This window comes from Hesperophylax consimilis, chromosome 30, assembly GCF_061612785.1.
Source record: "Hesperophylax consimilis isolate HC1 chromosome 30, BYU_Hcon_1.0, whole genome shotgun sequence".
Lineage (NCBI taxonomy): Eukaryota > Metazoa > Arthropoda > Insecta > Trichoptera > Limnephilidae > Hesperophylax > Hesperophylax consimilis.
In genome coordinates this window covers 5,293,085-5,308,334 of record NC_142865.1, presented here as the reverse complement: position 1 = coordinate 5,308,334, position 15,250 = coordinate 5,293,085, and the positions used below count along the sequence as shown (strand labels likewise).

Sequence of the window (15,250 nt, the reverse complement as noted above, 5' to 3'; positions counted from 1 at the left end):
TTTGATCTTTAGCTAGGCTAAGTGACCAAATCTGAATGGCCTGGTGCCTCTCAACCTTCTGACGCATATCTTATCAGTGCAACAAAATTGTACATGCCCAAATCTTACTTTAGAGAACTGCGCTGTATAAATTCAATGTTATTATTATGCCGTAGTTCATAGAAGTAGATAATTCTTCTAAAAATACGTAAGAAAATATTTTTCTAATATTTTATCAGTAAGAGAGAATGCATAAAAAACCACATCAAGCCCCCGTTTCAAAAAATTTTAACCTGTCATGTTTTCCATTCACAAGATTGTTTTTGGCGTTAACAAGATTTATATCCAGCCAGTAGCATAAAATTATCTACTTTTGAAAAATTGAGTTTCGCTGTAAAAAAATTAAAAAAACTAGTTAATAACATTTTTATCTGATTTATATCACAAAAGCACGATTTTTCAGCGCTAAAATTTACAGAAAGCCTTGAAATCCACACAATCGAAATAATATAAGTAATTAAAACCAATGTCAAGAACACCTTAGGAAAATGATTATTATTGATTTAAATACTTATTTTCTTATCCCCATTATTTAAAAAGTTTATTTTACTATAAAGCTTATTGTCATACAAAAAAATGCGAATTATGAAATGCTTAACTCTCATTCAAACCTTAAACACATGAACTAACTATCACTTAATTTATTTGAAGCAGGGTAGGGAGGTCGACCTGCCACACACGTTAATTTGCCTTTCCTAGATGAGTTTTTTAGGTCCATGGTCTTCGCACACACTTTTACTCGGACTCTTAGCATTTTACACGACTCAATTATTTTGATCCAAAAGAGTGTGTCATGTCTTTCTCGGATGTCCCTGAATTCTTTAGCGTTATTCAAATGTATCATATCATTTTATTTATTACTAGCTGTACCCCACCAGGCTTTTCTGTGGCTCAGCATGTCTGTGCAGATAGATAAATAGCGCATTTTGCTTTTGCGTCCAACAGATGGGTTGAGTTAAAAAAACTGCTGTCACAGGTGACGTATATATAATATGAGTATATAAAAACACACGCGAATTCTAATGCAATGTTTTGTCAAAATTTCCAAGCTCTCTAATTTAAGATTTTTATTATAGATTTTACTATACATACCTACCACAAATTAATACCTATTATTATCCTTGAATAAGAACTAGCGTTTTTTGTCATATTTCAACATTCATGTTTTCTAAAGGTTGATAATGTGAGTGGTTTATTTGTGTTGGTATCCCCGATTCAAATATGGCCGTTCTGTTATTCGCTGGTGTGCTTGTTTAGAAATAGTTCTTTGTGTTTTGTTTTGTTTTTCCGCGTATTTGTACCACGACACTGAAGTGAATCGATAACTTTGTGTTTAATTTTAAATAAAAATCGTTTGTGTTATTTGCAAGTTGCGGCGTACGCTGCTGCAATCTTAAAAAGGTTACAGTTTGATGCAGCTACCCGAGACACGACAATGATTTTACTTGTAGGCTAGCTACAAAACATAAGTAAAATCATTGAAATTATGTGTAAGTACGCTTAAATTATCTAAAAACTTCAACCTTTAACTCAATATATCATTCAACTCATTTTTAGCTGGTTTTTCGCTAACAACCATTTTCTCGGCCAATATCTTACGAAATTCCGTATTCGCCGAATCATCAAATATCGGTTGCAAAGTTGTCGTTTTACCTCTACCCGACACATTTTTCCATGAAATTTTGTTTTGGAGGTCATTATTTCATAAATATGCACGATTCGATTAGATTACAAGGCCGTTGCATCGGCAAAATAACGTTGTTATTGTGCGAATGATATTAAAGGTGTCAAGCGAAATCTACTTATCATCACACACAAAAAAGTCATTCACTTGTTACTAACGAAATTTATTATTTTCCAATGTACAGTAAATGCTAATGTAATAAACATTTCCTTGTGTTGATAAAATTATTAGTTGTAAAAATATATGTGTATGTATTTTTATTTAGGTTTTCTAATCAAGCTAAATGCCAAACGAAGAACTTTCTATTATAAAAGGCTATGTTTTTTCAACGGGGAGATCTAGAACTAACTAAACCCCTATACATTATTATTCTCCATGTAATATTAATTTTATTATTTTTAAGTAGTGCGCATTTTTGTCGCTAAGGTCTCCCATATTTGTGTAATTTTATGTAGCATTAATATTTTTAATATCATTGGGATCTAACCATAAAATAAAGTTAATGAAGTACTTTATCTCCTCAAAACAAACACGTTTTCTATGAAGGATTTAACGGCAAGAGCTAGAACTTACAAAATATCTATAGATAATATTTTCATCGGAATATATATTTTTTCATACGATTTATTTGTATACTGAAAATTTTTGCAATTCCGATCGCAAATATGCGTGTTCGCCGTCAATGCGACATGTAACGTCATACTAGCGATTTTGCGGGCAAACATAGTTATAACTAACAAAATCTCAATATAAAATATTATCAAACAATCAAATTCAATATGCATTATTTCGATAGTGCGCATTTTTGCCGTTATGATCGCCAACGTTGAATATAGCTTACAAGTTTCGCCGCCGCGGCGCTCGAAACGGGATTAGGGCTGTCATTGGCCCTACCCTTCCAGAAATATCATTAGGGTTGTCTCCTGAGTTTACGTTAGAAGGTTCGCGCCCTTACAAAATCAGAACGAACACAGAGCTCGTGCAGTGAACAACTGAACATCTCAGTCTTATATTCAGTGCTTAATATCACAATTTAATATCGTAAACTTGTGTTGTTTGTTTTAAGAAACAAAATAATGGTAAGTCAAAATTATTATTTTCTAGTAATTATTTCATTCAGTGTTGTATTTTTTCGTAAATTCATTTCTCTATTCTACCCTTTGCATAAAATCTATTATATTTATAAATATTTTGTTGAATTATCTAGTATTTTGCGTTGTTTTGGTTTATATTTTCGTTTAAAAATACGTATTATTATGATTTTGTAAATATTTTCGAAATCCTTTGTTGCCGGCATAGATTTCCTTTCCGGTCAATTATTTATTGTATTTTAAAATTAAATTTACATTAAAAAAGTTTTAGTTTAATCGTTTAAAAGTTGTGTTATTTCTTTTATCTAAATTATTCCCTTAACCGGACTATAATAAATTTAAAAATAAAATAAACTACTACCTTAAATAATTTGGCTAATTAGAATCACGGTGACATTATATTATTTTATATATTATTGTATATGTAAAGTTAAATAATAATATTGTATTTTATAAAATAAATTTAAAAAAATCCAAAATTGTTATTTGTTTACATGAAAAAAAAGTTATTCAATTCATTGATGTAGTGATAAACCGAGAAGTAAGTGATGAGATTAGTGTTTACATTTCCAATATCCAACATTTTAATCATTTAGACAAAAATGCCACATATACAATTTTATAGCTCATTTGTAATAATAGATATATTCGCATATAATTATTTGACTTGTTGCATATTATAATATAAGTTTTAACATCTCAGGCCTCTTGCATTTTCGTTCCGAGTGTAAATGTATATTTCTGCTTTGTAATAAAATCCTAGTAATGAAAAAAAAAACGTATTCGAAAACTAAAAACTGTTTTTGAAAGGTGATGAAATGCTCGAATTTTTTAAGATTACAAATAAACATTTATATAAAAAAAATCTATTCATAACATAAAACAGTTAAAATTGATCATCTTACGTTTTTTCACCTTAGAAACATAATTAGGCAAATGTATTTATTAACATTATAGTCACAGTCACTCAATTTCGTTTCATATAAAAATAATTCATAAAAAATAGTAAAGTTTCCTAATTTTTTTAATTTGGCCCTGGTTAAGAATTTAATACAAAGTGTAAATGTATTTACACTTTAATATTATTGTCATATACTATAATGTATTAGTTTAGTTAGAAGTTCTAGTCGAGGTAAAATATTGTTTAAGAAACGTACAGTTTCCCATACTAAATCTTGCAATATTGTAAATTTCCTAACTTCTCTCATTTCTGGGTCAGTGTGCCATGTTCTCTTCTTGTTTATCTTGCTTAAATTTGCAATTAGAGAACAAAGCCGTTTCGATAAAATGATCAAGGACAATTTGCAAAATATCTCGGCAAAAAGTTACAAAATTAAAATAATTTCAGTTCAGTTTACAATATACAGAATAACTGTTAAAAATACATTTATTAACACACAAAAAAGGGTGTAATTCGAAAAAAAAATTGTTAAGGGTTTTGTTAACAGCTGTATCTTTGAAAATAATATATAATATTTATTTACATAAAATAATTTACAAAGTTCTCAATGGTGACTGGATAACTCATCAAAATGGCAATTCAACACACCTATAAAAAGTGATTTAGATTGAAAATTGATGAAACAAAAACTAGGATTCATATGTAACTATTTGACTTAGTTTTTGTTTCATCACTTTTAATTTATATCACATTTTAAAGGTGGTTGAGTTGTCATTTTGAGGAGTTATCGTGGAACCGTTCTCAACACACCCCAACTATAAAATTATTGTCAGAAATTAAAGCCTATTTTTGTAATACGACTCTACGCTTTAGTTATGTTTTCTGTGTAAAAATGTATGTATTTTATCATATTCCATAAAAAATCGTTTTTATTTTTAAAAAAACTTCCGCATCTCTGGTGCGATAAGTGTAGGAATAAGAGTAAGGGGGTATTTCACTATCTCTGATTATGTTCTGACCAAGCACTTATCCGCGATTTGTCATTTTTTCGTTTTCACTATATCTGAATAACGCTAACGCTCGGGTTAAAGTTAGATTTGACTAATCAGTGCTCGAACTTCACGTTAGGCGCTATTCCTCGAATCAAAGATGGCGTCAAAACATTCCGAGTTTAACAGCTGAGAAGTGAGTCGAATTTTGTAGAATGAATTTGAATGCTTGTATGATCCATCCTGAATTATTTGATTGTGTTCAAAATAAGAAACAATGTATTAATTCGACACGAATCTATCTAAAATGACCTGATAATCAACATAACATAACCAACAAAATGCACACTTCGCGGTGTGCGGACTGTGACGCATGACAGCCGTGGCAGTAGATGGAGTAACTGCAAACATTTTGCGATGTTGCCAGACTATTTCGAGTGTTATCTATCCGAAAGTTCGAAACAATGGTGAAACGGTCGCCGTTGAATAACGAAGGTATTCTGATCTTTAAAGTCAGCCAACGGATAGCTAGTCAGATATTTAGCCCGACATGGTGAAATACCCCCTAAGTGTTGTTAAATTATTTCTTAGTCGGGAGATTTGGTTTTTTTTTTATACATTATTACATTTTCATATTCATTTTTTATACATATAGTTAGGTCCCTTGCAAAGAGATTGACAAAATATAAAATAAATTTAAGATTTTTATATAAAAACAGCAATACCTTTCCCGCCATTCAAGTACGACCAGCGTAAAAGGTGGAACTACCCTTCCCGCTTGTGTTAAAGTACCATATTTATTTATTGTTGCAAAAATGTTATTGATTTACGAAAAAAAAATTATGTTTATTGTACTCAAAAACTTTTGAATAACTTCATTAAAATACATAAAACCAATAATTGAAATAACTTATTACTACTTTTTAACGCAACGCCATTTTTCTGCATAAGGGCTCAATTGGGGATGTCATAGTCCTACTGGTTCTAGACAGATTAAACTTGCTTTATCTTTTACATATGTTTTGCTTTACCATATTAATACCACACCAATATTTTTTCTGCTTCATTCTGTTCAAATTAAAATCTATCTATTTAAATAAAAATGTTAATGTTAATTTGTTCCAAATCGACACCGAGATTGTATTGGAATTTTGACACAACTTTACATTCATACGCGTGTTTTTATAAACCTATTTTTATATAGAAAACATGCTTCTTTGAAAAACAGTGCCATCTGTTGGACATAACAGCAACTCGATCTATTGATTCTCTATCTGCCCAGACACAGTGGCGGGGAACAGCTATTATGTAATAAATTTCCCCATATAGCTTTATCTTATTTATTTATTCTTTTTTTATTACAGTGAACCCCACAGCAGCGAATTCAAACCAGCACCAGCTGGATTCAGCTGACAACACCATATTTCTACAGCGGCAACACTAAATAATTTTAAGGATTGGAGCAATTTGAATATAGAATTGTCTGGCACGCGGGAGGGTATAAAAGCGGGCAAGATGTGGCCCGCTTCCCAGTATAGCCATAGCAACATGGCGGTGATCAGCGCGCCGCCTAGCAGCGCGGGGCCTAACCTCAAAACCTTGGGGATGACTTCAGCCATCTCCACGGCTGGTGAGTTTTTTTACAATATTCTTTACTACTGTCAATTCCGATTATTCAATTATGATAGCCGGTCATTTGAAACCGAAAACAGTAACCGAATAAAGGAACTAATGCGAAACTAGCTTGGTGGTCTAAACATACCTTATAATTGTAATAACCATGTCACTAAATAAAGAAAATTAAAATAGCCTGAGAGGTTGAGTGAACTGTAAAAATGCTAATTGCGCGGAATATCTTCACATTGCATTCGATTTCATATAAATTCACTGTAAATGTATTACTAGATAAAATACTAGATTTTAGTAATACAAATCGACATGTTCAATTAAAAAGATTAAAATTTTGAACACAAACTACATAAAGTTATTGAAGTCAGTTACTGTTAGTTTTTATCTGTAATCACCACTTTACGTCACACTAAAAAACATTTTATTAGACTGAGGTATTATTATTTTTTCGTTTTCTATAAAAAACATTGTGAAAAAAAAATTTTATGCTAAATATCTGATAAATTCTATTTAAACTAAAAGTGTGGTGTTCTCTCTTTTTAACACTGTTTATGTATATCATGTATATCTCACCGTAATACGAGTCTGTATCAGGCTGGGAAAAATGTCACCCCTTGTCGCACATGTCCAAAAATTGCATTCTGGGATAATTGATAAGTTTCAATTCTGGGAAAGAAATCAAAAAATATGTAATTTCTATCTTCAAATTTTGAACAGTTAGTTAGGATATGTGTTATTTTTTTTTTAGAATGTATTTAGTAATGTATTCAAAGTTTTTACATTACTAACTCAATAATGCTAATTTTGAATTGTCATGGTCTTACGACTAGGGGTGCGAAATATCTACCAAAAAGACTGGGAGAAATATCTCTTGAAATTACTCTAGGGGTTAAACATTGAATTTACCGTGTCGTAAATGTTGAATGTAAGGGAGGAATTGTTGAATATTGATATTGGCAGGTTGTCTTGTAACTTAACTAATATCATGTTTGTCTTCTCAGGCCCCAAGCCGGTGGATATAGAACGCACTGCCGAACTTCGCGAGTCGCTCAAGCCGTTCGGCGTGTTTGAGACGGAGGCTGAGCTCCACCACCGCATGGAGGTGCTGGGCCAGCTACACACGCTTGTGCGCAAATGGATCTACGACCTGTCCACGCAGAGGAACATGCCCTCGAGCGTGGCGGACACGGTCGGCGGGAATATATACACGTTTGGATCGTACCGACTCGGGGTGAGTCTTTAATTTTTTCATCTATTTGAGAATTTTCCTTTTTTAAAGGGCTCTAGTACATAATCATAAGACATCCATCACTATAAATCATATTTTAGCAGAAATATATTTGGGGAGAAAGGTGTTAAGTCAATAATGGTATAATAATGGTACATACTGTTTTTTTTAACCTTTCCTTATCTGTGGTGTGTATTTACTACACATTGCTTCTGATAACTTTAATAACTCTATAAATTTAATAAATTCTGGGTTCAGATTTTAGGTATTCCTCTGTTATACATTTATGCACTGAATTAAAAAATAATATATTACATAGTTAAAAATTCAATTAACAAGTTTTTTGTTATAAATCGGGAACAAATACACAAATACAATCAACCGTGTGATACTAATACGCTAGGAAATGACACGCTATTAATGTCCCGCTTTAATTCGCTATGCGGGAACATGAGACATCCACACTTCTGCAGTTATAGTTTTTGATTTAGACCATCGATACCTACGACCGCACAGCTGTGTTTGTGCCAGCCGCCAGCCAGTTGGCCGCGAACCGTCGTTAGATGTGGACCCCTCGCACGTTTCTTTAGCATCTGCCGATGGTTTTTTCATGTTTTCAGCAATCAAATTACAATTATTATCACTTTTGATATAAAATATATTAAACATAAGCGATTAGCTATGAATATTCATATTTTTCCGATATTAAATCGCTTATTTTGAGATGTGTATTGACTACACAGCACCGTAACGCGTGTATTTTTTTAGCACAGTAAGGGAAAGGTTAAATAAAATATGCCATGGTTATACCGTGTTCCACATTTCTGTATATTTATCACAGATCGAATTGCCTGGAGTAACGATAGTCAGGGACGCCCGAAGAAGCGAGTAATGCCTATTTTAATGAAATGTTACTTATCTTTTAATCTTGTTTAGGTGCATCACCGGGGGGCCGATATAGATGCCCTGTGCGTAGCACCTCGCCACGTGGACCGCTCCGACTACTTCACCTCGTTTGTGGACATTCTGCGTGCGCAGGAACATGTGACGGGCCTGCGATCCGTCGAGGAGGCTTTCGTGCCGGTCATCAAGATGAACTTCGACGGGATCGAGATTGATCTGCTGTTTGCGCGTCTCGCTCTGAAGGAGATTCCTGGTGAGTTCATTTTATCTTCATTGATGTGTAATGACAAATACATTACACATTTTTAAATATTAGGGACTAGCACAGACCCGTGAAAAATCATGGGATAATCTGAATTCTTGAAAAATAAGTTTTAATTTTGGGAACGAAAATTATTTTAAGGTAATTTAATTGTACCTAATAGATTGCTCTATTTCTGAATTTTTTCACACAAAATGGCACTTTATTCAGAGCAAATCCGAGTTTTATAGTTTATTGAACAAGAGTTACAGGGATAAATTGAAATTAGTATTTTATTTATTTTTCGTATTGTAGTTTGGCACGTTTATATCCTTCCAAATCAGTTCCTATTTTGAAAATGACACTTAAATTCAAAACGAATCTGAGTTCATTTAACAAGAGTTGTGGATATAACCGAAATTAGTAATTTTGATTGATTCAGTTTAATTTTTAAATACATTTGTTTTCGTGAATGAATGCAAATCTTTGAAGTGGAAATTAACCCACAGCCTACAACCGATCTAGCTGAAACTCGGCAGATAGGCTCTTGTCGATGACAATGCATTCTATCAACTTTTGGTGGCATTCACGCGCACCCTTTTTCAGACATGCATTTTTCCGAAATCGGATGAAATGATGGCGCAACTAGGTCGTGCTGTTCGATGCGTACGATCGTGGCGGAACGTCTAAACTGTTTCACTACATAATAAATAGTCGCAAATTTTATGCGAATTGGGTGGACTGTAATCGATATTTTTAACCTTTTAAATTGACACAACTACTCAGGATAACAGTCAGTTAGAAATACTCGTTAGAGTTACCCCCGATCTTCTGAACCATGTGCGAATCGATCTTCTGGCCCTGGGGAACACCACAGGTGTTTCACTAAGCAATGTTTCTGTAATAGATTCGTTATTATACACGCGGAGGGAACACTGCACAGGTTTTCCTTAACAGAGTGACAATGCAAAATAAATTGTTGCAAATGTCACTGATGTAGGTAATCCACACTGTCAGACAGGTACAGGTAATTGAGTAACAGGTTAGGTGGGGGAATGCAGGAACATATGTCAGATTAGACATTGATTAACATTGCTTTTTACTGGTTGATTTTTAATAGAATTTATTTCTGCTATTGATCTGTGATGAGTTTTGCTTGGTTTCTATATTGCGATTATTATTCAATTAAATTATCATAATCATGAATAATGATTTTAATTTAGACTTTTCTGTCCAGCCAACTGGGATGGAGGTAAAAATACATCTTAAATAGCATCAATAAAAATCAATCTGTATCTCATTCGCTCCTTCCGTACTAAATACCATATTATTTATTCCAGATTCCTTTGATCTTCGTGACGATATCCTGCTTAAAAACCTGGACAAGAAGTGCGTGCGCTCCCTCAACGGTTGTCGCGTAACGGATGAGATACTGCGGCTGGTTCCGGACATGATGCATTTCAGATTGGCACTGAGGGCCATCAAATTGTGGGCAAAACGTAAGATTCACCTTTTAATTTAACTTCTGTCCTTTGTCTGCAGGGGTAGGCAGAGGGGATAGACTACCACATAACTTGACACACTCCTTGTTTTTTTCTTGTATTCATTAAAATTATTATTTTAAAACACCTTTTGCATCTAATCCTAGGAAACACTTCCACAACATGTTGTCTTCGTTGCTACTAATGCAATTTAAAGTCCAATTGGATTGTTATTTGGAGAGAAGAAAAGATTAACTTATTTTTAAATTTAAAACAATTCTATTAGTGGTATTTATTTATTTATATAAATATACGCCTAAAAAGGCTTTTACATAGAAGTGATAAATGATGCAGTGTACATAGGAGAATATGTATTATACAGGAGATACTGACAGTATATAGATGTAATCCATTTTAAAGAAGGTACAAAATACACACTTGTAAAATTGTGATTACAAGTATAATGAGAAAATATTAAAAAACATGAAGCAATATTAGTAAAATGTAAGAGTAACATAAAGTAAAAAAGAAATTACAACAACAATACATATAAGACAAATCATTAAAACTAATTTACCAACGCTACTCTAATTTGTAGGATTCGACAGAGTTTTGGTATAGATTATGCTTAATTCTATAAATGGAGTCAATAAATAAATCAATAGCACCCCCATACTTGTTGCCCAGATCATGCATCCTATTGGTCAGTGAGTGTGTCTGATAGTTGGTCGAGTATGTATTACAGAAGAATGTTATATTTTGTCTTGTATTCCTAGTCGACACATGTAGTTTAATAGTGGCAAGGATGGCAGGACTATCAATTAAGTTGTTAATGACTCTGTGTAACACAACCAGGTCTGAAATAATTCTCCTGTCAGACAGTGTTATTAGATGCAATTGATTCATCAAACTGACATAATTAATGAAATCAATAGAAATTCATTATTACGTTATTACTTATTGTGAAATCAGAATAATGCTGTCTGCTCATTGAATATTAATAATATATATTCCCAGAAGTTCTAGGTCTTGCATTGAGGACTGTTTGGATTCGTAAAAAAAATTAAGATACCATTTTTTAAATATAAAAAAATATTGTACTTTTTTTACATTGTGGGTAGATATCTAATAACGCCATTATTTCCAGGACACGGCATCTATTCCAACGCCCTGGGATACCTGGGCGGTGTGTCGTGGGCCATGCTCGTGGCGCGCACGTGCCAGCTGTACCCCAACGCGCTGCCCGCCACGCTCGTGCACAAGTTCTTCCTGGTCTTTTCGCAGTGGAAGTGGCCGCAGCCCGTCCTGCTTAAACAGCCCGACACCGTCAACCTGGGCTTCCCGGTTTGGGATCCAAGGGTACGTAAATTTACTATAACTAATATATTAACAAGGCAAGCTGGGTGAAGAGGTACAGCTTGCCCGAGTCGAGTCCCCTAGAATATTAACTTGACGGCTTCCGTGGTTGAGTGATTACGATCCTAGACTATGAATCCCGGCATGCGTAGGTAAATTTTATTTGTTCAGTTTGTGTTATTTCGATATTTATTAATTTAAAATATAAATATTATATTGGCGGCTCGTTCCAGAGCGGTATAGATACTTTCAGTGTAGCCCTGGTGAAAAACCACCAGAATCGAAAAGTTGCTTGAAATGAATTCTCAGGTACTTTCCCATCTCCGTCCTACCTTCAGCCTCACAATTGGGGATGCCAGTCTTGCAGAGGGTTGGGAGCAGTTCTACTCCTGCCTGGTACTCACAAAAACAAAGGCAGAGACAGACAGTCAGGCAGAATTAGTAATCAATAATTCCCTTTCCCACTACCTTCAGCTTCACAACATCCCCCAACTAAAGATGCAATAGTCTCATTATTTGCAGGCCGTTGGAATCAGTTTGAACTCTTGCGCTATCATGTGAAGAGGTCCAGCTCATTTCGAATGCCTTCATTTTTCGATGACTGCGTCTGGGATGTTTTCCACCAGCGTGTTTTGTCTGGATAATTATTTTCCGCCATTTAACTAACTGTGTATTTTGTATTCTACAGGTGAACGTGTCCGACAGGTACCACCTGATGCCCATCATCACCCCCGCCTATCCGCAGCAGAATTCCACCTTCAACGTGTCAACTTCCACTAGAACCGTCATCATGGAGGAGTTCAGGCTAGGTAAGATTTATACATTTAATTAATTCAAAACTATGGGTTACAGGTGTCAATCAATCAATCAATACAATCCGCTGCTAGCATTGACATAATATTATAATAATAGATTGTCCCTCTTAAATATCTTGTGAAACTCCCCATCGAATTCCGATGCCTCGCTTCGAAAGCCCTTATATGAATGCAAGTTCCCTACAATATAAAACACTAGATTATCTCCTGTTAGGTTATGGTTAGGCCTGAAGGCATCGCGTCACAAGACACACAGATGAACTTTTAATAATTTTCATTTTCGTGCAGTTCTGCAAATACTCAAATTGTCCTGACCGTTGAGGGTATACTCCGACGTTCAATGAATCCACCTGTATTTCACCATTTATCCCGTATGTTAGTCACTGAAATGGTACTTGTTAGGGGCAATATTGAAAATTAGTATTTGCGTATGTTGTCTGTGGTCTATTGGAAATGCCTATGATCCCAGAAATTAAAAAAATGCAATTTTTAACATGTCAAAAGATGTTAAAATGTTAGACAACAATTTTAAATGGCCATACAAAACATTATCTAAAATATTCCGTGAGAGGAACATTAGTGACACCTTTCGGTATTCGATAGAAGCTTAATCAAACTAGCTAATAAACATATTAGCCAATTACGGGAAGTTTAAAATGAATTCATAATAATCACTTATCAAGTACAGCAACCCAAATTTTGGCAGCTATCACTCTAAATGGATATCTCTTCTTACACAAGTAACGGAAAGAAAGATTAGAACCAGTACCTTCATGTGTTCAATAATAATTGTTTTGCCGAGCTTTCCCTTGCTCATTAATATGGAAAATCGCAGAAATTCTGGGACTGACTATTATCATACCATATGTATTCCTCATTGCCTAGAATACTTATGGACGGAAATAATTATACCGAGTCAGTGGACATCTTTAATTTTAATAGGTAGTTTAGTTATGTAAAATAAAAAGAGTGTTTGTAAATAAATAACACAAAATTTGTTCTTTGATCAGGCCTGGCAGTCACTGAGGACATAATGCGCGGCAAGTGCGCATGGGAGCGCCTGTTTGAGGCCCCCCCTTTCTTTCTGCGCTACCGCCACTTCATCGTGCTGCTGGCGTGCAGTAACAACAGCGAGGACCAGCTCGAGTGGTGCGGCCTGGTCGAGAGCAAGCTGCGTCATCTCATCGGTGAGCATCATTATTTATAATCATAGTCAACTGGAACTTAACCCACAAAAAACTGGATTAGATGTGTTTAAAATTATATAGCCCCTCAATCTTGCCCGTCAGATTCTTGGTATCCGACACTTGGCTACACCATTTATCATTTGCCATGATGATGGATACTGTTATGATGTCTGAAACGTTTGCTAAAGAAGGAGGAAGCCCAACACGGTGTAATAACCAAAAAATATAATGCTTTTGGCTGCGAAAATCTCAAATTACATCTGACTTGATTGAGTTAACCTCTCAGACAAAGACTTTTATTTATTATGTGTTCCTTTGAGAACTGTCAACTGTGATAATTTTTGTGTTATTTACGAGTTTTACTAAATTCTTCATAACTCACGTTTTGGGAAACGTAGCCTCATTCTAAAAAATGTTTTGGAAAGATTATGAAATCCACTATCGCATTGTGTTGTTATACGTAAATATTTGCGTTTCTAAATATACATTTTATGAAATCGTCAAAAATATGTAAAAATCGCTTACCATTATTTCAAAGCCTTGAAAAATGTACTTTTTTCTGAGTATCATAAAGAAATAACACTTTATATATTTAAAAACTATTAGTCACCTCAAAATATTGACCGTCCAAACTAAAATATTTTTAATAAATTATTTATAAATGCAATAAATTATGAACGAACAAGATGACAGATTCAATCGGCTTAGATAATGCACCTCTACGTTCCATAGATATTCTTGAATACAGACGCGTAGCGTTATTCATTATCGATACTCTGTTTTTTAAATCATGGGAATCCGTATACTAGTGATGGAAATAAATCAATTTTTGTAAAATCTCGCGCGTTTACGTGAAAAGACGTTCTAATGTCTTGACCGCTATTATCATATTTACGTCTTTTGACATTCTAACGTTCTGAGTGGTTAAGTTCATTTGTATTATTGTAGAAAGCAATCACTTTGTGGTTTGACATATTTAATAAAATTTAAAACAAAAAAGTATTTTATTTTATTAAAGTTCATTTGTATTTAAAAACTATATGTTCGTTGAGATTTAATCGATTGCTTCAGCAGGAATTTAAAAATCAATATTGTGGGCCATTGTCTCCACAGGCCCTGAAGGAAATCATTTCCCTCGGGGCTTATGTCATCTTTGGAACTGCTGTGGGAGGGTATTAATTAAAAAGCAGTGGACTGTAGGAATAATAATCTCACATAATATAATAGTTCGCATTGTAAGAATACTTGTTGTTGTTTCAGGCAATCTGGAGAGGAACCAACACATTCTGATTGCGCACATCAACCCCGAGTGCTACAATTCTATCCCACCTGCGCTGAATGGAAATAACCACACTATCACAGGTAAAAAAAAACACTAATATAATCTGGCTTATGAAAATATTTCAGGGGGTTAATGTTAGAAGTGCCTATGACATCATAAAGATCGTATTTTGTTTTTTTTTAATGATAATGTTTATTCTTTCCTCATTTCATTACTTCATATCTTAATTTGTTTCATTATATTAATAATTCATTTATTTCATAAATTCATTTATACCATTCAATAATTCATTTCATTCATTAATACATTCCTTTATTTATGTAATTCAAATTGACTGCTAGAGTTGTTCCTTACCTCTGAACCCAAGAGTTTGACATTTAACAATAATTAACTTCCTTTAATGAACGAATCTCCTATTGCCATG

The 15,250-nt window shown here is 33.9% G+C and overlaps 1 protein-coding gene across 1 annotated transcript in view; it reads left to right on the top strand.

Moving 5' to 3' along the window:
• The first annotated feature begins 1,268 nt into the window (after positions 1-1,268).
• The window catches only part of hrg (poly(A) polymerase hiiragi), a 40,587-nt gene continuing 26,605 nt past the window's right edge, over positions 1,269-15,250 (top strand). Inside the window, exons 1-9 of the mRNA XM_089649608.1 lie at positions 1,269-1,529; positions 6,069-6,334; positions 7,335-7,564; positions 8,498-8,717; positions 10,046-10,204; positions 11,334-11,545; positions 12,231-12,351; positions 13,368-13,544; positions 14,805-14,906. Coding sequence (XP_089505734.1) covers positions 6,220-6,334; positions 7,335-7,564; positions 8,498-8,717; positions 10,046-10,204; positions 11,334-11,545; positions 12,231-12,351; positions 13,368-13,544; positions 14,805-14,906 — 1,336 coding nt within the window. The 5' untranslated portion in view covers positions 1,269-1,529; positions 6,069-6,219. The remainder of the gene's footprint in view (positions 1,530-6,068; positions 6,335-7,334; positions 7,565-8,497; positions 8,718-10,045; positions 10,205-11,333; positions 11,546-12,230; positions 12,352-13,367; positions 13,545-14,804; positions 14,907-15,250) is intronic.